We start from the raw sequence: 6000 nt of genomic DNA, 5'->3' as shown, positions 1-6000 counted from the left end.
CTCTTACTCCCCCCCTCAAAATATGATTAATGTTTAGTGTTGGGATGCACAGCTTCGGCCCCATTTGTACAGTATATTATAGTGTATAATCTTTGTTGTTTGTTTCATCAAAAGCTCAACCACACTGATTGTAAAAACTGCCTTTGACTGTAGTAGTGTGAACAAAAAAATGGATACTCAGTAACATTCACTCACTGCTAGTCAGTCAGTAGGCAGTAAAAGGCCTAGCAATGCCACAGATAAATAAGAAAGGGCCTGAATTGTGCACCCCAAGGTCAGAACCGTTTTTCTCTCCTGAGAGCTCTTGCTCTTTTTTTGTCCCCCGGCTTTTATAATGATTAGTAGCACTGCACAGATGCACACTGTAACCTTAGACTCCCTTCAATCTAGTGCCTCCCAGTTGCTTTTCAATGTCGCTAATTTCGCAATTTTTTTTCTGCCTAAACCAACGCCATTATTATTTTCTCTTCTGTAGTATCTATCCAGAAATGGAATAAGTGGCATCACGCGTGATAATTTTAGCTTCAGTGCAAAGATAAGGGTTGGTGACTTCTATGAAGCCAGAGAAGGACCCCAGGTGACTGCCTTTCATCTCTCTCTCTCTCTCTCTCTCTCCCTGATCCCTGTTCATCTTTTCATCTAGTGGCAGGCAAAGCTTCATGCAGCAGTCACTATCAGGGCATGGATAGGAATCAACCAAAACCCTCAGTAGTCCTAGTTCATAGCTCTCTCACTGTGCATGGAGAAATGTAATAATCAGCTGACATTACTTCCACAGGTGACCAATGATATATGCCATGTTATGTGTCTGTGATACAAAGAAATATATTAGAAAATATATATGTGTGCATTATTGGAAACAGAACAGAGAAAATACTTAAAAATAGATACATGCATTTCTGAGGGGCCAGAGAAACTAGATGAACACAGATAGATTATTAAATGAGCAATTCTTATTTAACATACTGTTTAGCCAGCTTCTTACTATGTATTATAGAAAATATAATGATTTATCATTTTAAAAAAGAAGATCTTATTTGAATCACTGTTGAATACACGAGTCAGAGTCCAGTTAGCAAATTATTAAATTCTTCCGTAGTCATATGAAATGATGTACCTCAACAAGTTGCTCACTGTTACATCTCTCCACACCCTTCCCAATATCTCCACCTCTACTTTTCTTCCCTCAACTCTCTAAGGGTTTACAGTGGAGCCTGTTGAAGGAAGAGGAGGTCATTCCTCGTATTTTGGCGATGGAAGGTCGTAGGGGTCGTCCCCCTAATTCAGAGCGTCAATTAGCAGGTGAAGGTACCAAAGGTACCCGACGGAGGAAGGGACGACCCCCTAATGTTGGCGATCCACTGGCGCCCGAGGGCCCCAGTCCCAGTGAGGTCAAACTTCTGCGCAAACTAGAGGCTCAAGGTTAGCAGAGGAAATGAGCCCTGAAATATGTTTGTCATAAGTGCGTGTGCCATTAATCAACCAGCCATTATTCAGGTTGCCAAAGCCAAGGAAGGAGTTACAGTTTAAAATATTTTTATAGTATATGGATAAGTCTGTTTTTGTTGTCATGCTTGTGTGTTACCTCTGCCTACTTGTGTCGTAATATAGATACTTTTTGAGATGAATCAGCATTGTTATCATGTCCTTTTGATGTTCCTGAGCTTTTGTTTGGCTTTGATAATAACATAATTGCCGATGGTGTTATTACAAATTAAAATAATTTTTTATGGCCCTGAAACCCCATGGTGATCAGTTCTACCCTCATGAAAATAGATATATTTCAGTATTTTAAAATGTTAATGGACAATTAAATATATATTAATCCTTATCAAGAAAAGTGGTTTTGAGTATCTCTCTCACATTTTGTCTAAATTTTATGAAAGGTAAAGCATGGGCTCAGTGAAATGTGCTAGATTAGGCTACAGCAGCATTTAGGTGTTCTTCTGAAATTTCTCACTGATGATGACTTTCTTCCTGTTCTGTGCAGAAATAGCCCGACAGGCCGCCCAGATGAAACTGATGAGAAAACTGGAAAAGCAGGCACTGGCACGTGCAGCCAAAGAAGCTCGGAAGCAGCAAGGTAAACTCTTGTTTTGTTTTTTTGTGTTGTTAACAAGAACATGGAGATAGCGGTGGGGGTTATTGGGTTGGTCAGTTGGCCACTTCAAACCACTTTGATCTAAATGTGTGTAGTATAAAGACAGCAGGGCCTTTGTTTGTATGTATAAATTTATTTTCATCACTTTAAAGCACAAGCTTTAATCTTCTTTCTGCCCTAATCTTTATTGCTGCTCCGCTGCCGGTTTCAAACGTTATGCTTATACATTTTTTAAATTCCTACACGCGATGTCAAAGCTAAAAAAAAAAAAAAACATCAGATCAAAATCTCAAGACTGTTTACTTAGCAATCACGTACACTCAGAACTAGAAGCAGGCATGTTATATATTCTGAAATGTATAATGCACCAATACATTTAAAGCAGAGACAATTTTGATGTGATGCTGTGCTTTCAACATAACTTCTACATGTTTTTAATTAAACTTTTACAGCTGCTAGAATATGAAAATGATCTCACATCCACTGTATAAATTTAGTGACACTGGTGACCTAAAAGCTATCTGCTTATATCTAATCTGTCCTGTCTGTCTAAAAATCCCACAATCACTGATCAGCTCGCATGTCGGTGCCTTCATATAGTTTAATAATATCCTCCAGTCATAAGAATCAAGGTTAAGACCAGGTCATAGTGCAATACCTGCTGCAGCTACACTTGTGGATGACTAATAAAAATAAACATTGTGATACTCTTTGTTGATCTGTCTAAAGCTTTTGATATTGATGACGATAACACTACTAGATAAGTTGTTTTGATTATTACTGTATTTTTATTATGGTTAAACTCATCTTTCTGGTTAGAGTCACTAATTCTTCTAATGAACTTCTAATGAACTAATGAACTTTGTGTGTGATTGTTTTGTGTGACTGAGTCACCTCAGTTATGATCTGGTGCTCTGAATTTCTGGGCCTCTCGTGTAAAACACATCCTTATCTCAGTGAGACCTCCTGAATAAATAAAGCTCAACCACTGCAATTCTCTCAGATATGAATGCAGTTGGTAGCCCCGCTTTGGGGGTCATTTTTGCAGACTTTTAATATAATACTGACTTAACTCTTGCAGCTATCATGGCGGCAGAGGAGAGAAGGAAGCAGAAAGAGCAGATCAAGATTCTCAAGCAGCAGGTTGGTCTTCTCTACAGTGTGCTGACAAATGTTTTTCTTCCCTTTCTCCTTATCTAAGTGTCCTGACTCATGTAGTCCCTGTCTGCACCGCACAAAATGCTGAATGGTTATTTTGTGATGCTTTAAAGCTTGCTTTTCAATTACCGCCATTACCTCTAGTGCTAAACTTTTTGTTGTGTTTTTTTTTTTTTTTTTCGCATATCCCAATTGGAATAGAGTGGTTAGAAAGTGATTTTATCGAAGGGTGTTTTCCAGTGTCTAAAATATTGAGAGATTAAGTTTTTTTTTTTTTTTTTTCCACAGGAAAAGATCAAGCGTATTCAGCAGATTCGGATGGAGAAGGAACTCAGGGCGCAGCAAATTTTGGAGGTACAGAATTTGATCCAACAGCACCTCTGATTAAGCAGAACATTCCTGGATAGTTACAACCCCTCAGTCTATAGTGTTTTAATCTTCCTAAAGCTCATTACTGAACAGCAGCATGCATTGGAGGGAGTTGCGTCTTCTTAGGCATAATTCCACATGGAACTAATGCTAAATTGGTCTTGGTTGACGGCTGTTGAATATTAAAATGGCTGTTGCTGCCTCTTCAGACCTTATTTAAATTGGACAGAAAAGTCTTTTTTTCATCAGACAACAGTAACAGTTTAGCATAAGTGGGTCGAGGGAAAAAAAAAGGTGCTGTTTTCCACACACACAAACACACATGCCAAGATGCATTCACATCCACACACACATCCACACATACGCAGGCGCACACAATTATACTGTTGGAGCTTCAAAGTGTTTTAGCAGGACTAAATCAATTTTGAGTTGACACGGTTGGCAAGCCACTCTTAACGGGAGGCTTCAACATTTTCACAATTACGTGTTAAAGAGATACATTATTCATTCGCTGTGTTTTACAAATTTGACTGGCATTCAGGAGCATGAAATCTTCGCTCAAACCAGAAAACTGCAAACAATCAGTTAAAGTGCAGCAAAGTCCTCACCCAAGACTGATTGATATGTCTGTCTCTGTGATTCTTGACTTTAATCTTTATTCATAGGCCAAACGGAAAAAGAAGGAAGAAGCCGCCAATGCCAAAATATTGGAGGCTGAGAAACGGATAAAGGTATGTTTCAATTTTTTCTATGAAACTCCCCACATGTAAAATTACAGTCAGTTTTATATTCACACAAATGTAGCATGGATCCCTTTTTGCTGAAATAAAAAACCTGAATCACTGTATGTGCCATACAGTGACGGTAATGTGAGTCTTTTTCCACTTAAGAAGTAGCCGCGCAATAAAATTAGAGCAGCCTTTTGAAATGGGCTGAAATTCCATCAGTTTGTGGTGATTTTGTGATGATATTGGAACTATGGAAGAATATTGATTTTTCCCTCATCTTCTCTTTCTTGCCTTCAAGGAGAAAGAGTTGAGGAGACAGCAGGCGGAAATTCTCAAACACCAGGTAGGCATTCACTACAACTTCCTCAGGCCTTTGAACGTAGTAGTTAGTGCTGAATAAAACCATTTATCTCAAACTTCAGTAAGAATTTGCAGGTGTGTGTGTGTGTGTGTGTGTGTGTGTGAGAGTGTGTGAGCGTGTGTTTCTGTGTGAATATATGTGCTTCTACATACATTTAAATACAGGCATGTGTGACTTTATATAAATGTAGTTAATGACCAAACATCTATATAATGAAAGTCTTTAGTATTTCTCTTTATTGAACCCCATGCTTATTGGTATTGGATATTACTTCTGTTCCTTAATATTTTGCCAACTCTCTCTGCCAGGAGTTGGAGAGGCATAGACTAGATATGGTATGGGTATGTTTATTTTTGTACATCTAACACCTGCATCGTGTAACTGGTTGTGTTATGGTTGTCATAGCAATGCATTAAGTGTAGCACTGGCTGCTGTCATACTACATTCTTCTGCATGGCTTTCCAGCAAAACCAACAAAAGAGAAAAAGAGTCAGTATGCTGCCTCCATCTGCTCGTCCTGAGGGACAACTGACCCTGTCACGGTGGCCAGGCAGCTTCTGTCCCCCTCCCCCATCCTACCCCTTCTACTCAGAATGCATTGCAAAGACTGCTAGCCAATCCACACTCACTGTCTGAAAGTGCACTCGAGGAGTTTCCATCCATCACATACATTGTCTAACTGTTGTATTGGAGTAGCCTGTGTTACCCATGAGTGCTTGACGATTTCGGCCCAGACATTGAGCTTGTGTCTGTTCGTCCGTGCATCTGTTCTGCAGTCCACAGAGTGCTGGACTTTAACCTGCCCCATCCCAGCCTCTCTGTCATTCACTGTTCCTGTACTCTGCACAAAGAATGAAAACAGCTACTGAGAATCATTTTGTCTTTATGGTGGAGGGATTTCCTGGCAGATTATCGCCCTCCGCCAAGTTTGATGAGGGTACAGCACAACCTTTGCTTGAAAATAAACCTGATAGACTGTTGAACAACAATATAATCAGTTCCACCATGAGGACAGATATGGTTCCGTGTAGCATTTTATTTTGGCCTCGCTGTCTTGCTTGTAGCCCTTCTCACTCATACACAGTCGCAGCTGAATCTAAAGGTCTGCCTATATGTTTCACAGTGGACTCTGAGCCGATTGTTGCTTCAACCCCTTTTTGTAGCTTCACTCGGAGCACAATGAAGGGGGGCAAATTGAGATAGATGAAATAATCCTGGTATTTAAGATTGTCATGTGCAATTGTATTGCATTTGATGTATTGTAGTTTCTTATCATAATAACC

General features: G+C 39.5%; 1 protein-coding gene across 10 annotated transcripts in view; it reads left to right on the top strand.

The window, feature by feature from the left end:
• baz2ba (bromodomain adjacent to zinc finger domain, 2Ba) overlaps nt 1-6000 on the top strand; it is a 67214-nt gene that overhangs the window by 49214 nt on the left and 12000 nt on the right. For 3 of the 10 annotated variants that reach the window (XM_087173072.1, XM_087173075.1, XM_087173069.1), the window contains exons 13-20: nt 476-577; nt 1200-1422; nt 1991-2083; nt 3183-3244; nt 3548-3613; nt 4294-4359; nt 4655-4699; nt 5026-5058. In XM_087173072.1, coding sequence (XP_087029198.1) covers nt 476-577; nt 1200-1422; nt 1991-2083; nt 3183-3244; nt 3548-3613; nt 4294-4359; nt 4655-4699; nt 5026-5058 — 690 coding nt within the window. The remainder of the gene's footprint in view (nt 1-475; nt 578-1199; nt 1423-1990; nt 2084-3182; nt 3245-3547; nt 3614-4293; nt 4360-4654; nt 4700-5025; nt 5059-6000) is intronic. The other 7 variants (XM_087173078.1, XM_087173070.1, XM_087173077.1 and 4 more) reach the window with 4 other exon arrangements.

Source organism: Seriola lalandi, unplaced genomic scaffold (assembly GCF_002814215.2).
Source record: "Seriola lalandi dorsalis isolate HSWRI2012SDOR001 ecotype SW California unplaced genomic scaffold, Sedor1 jcf7180002054040, whole genome shotgun sequence".
NCBI classification, from domain to species: domain Eukaryota; kingdom Metazoa; phylum Chordata; class Actinopteri; order Carangiformes; family Carangidae; genus Seriola; species Seriola lalandi.
Note: the sequence above shows the minus strand (reverse complement) of the source record. Positions and strands in the feature narration are given on the sequence as shown.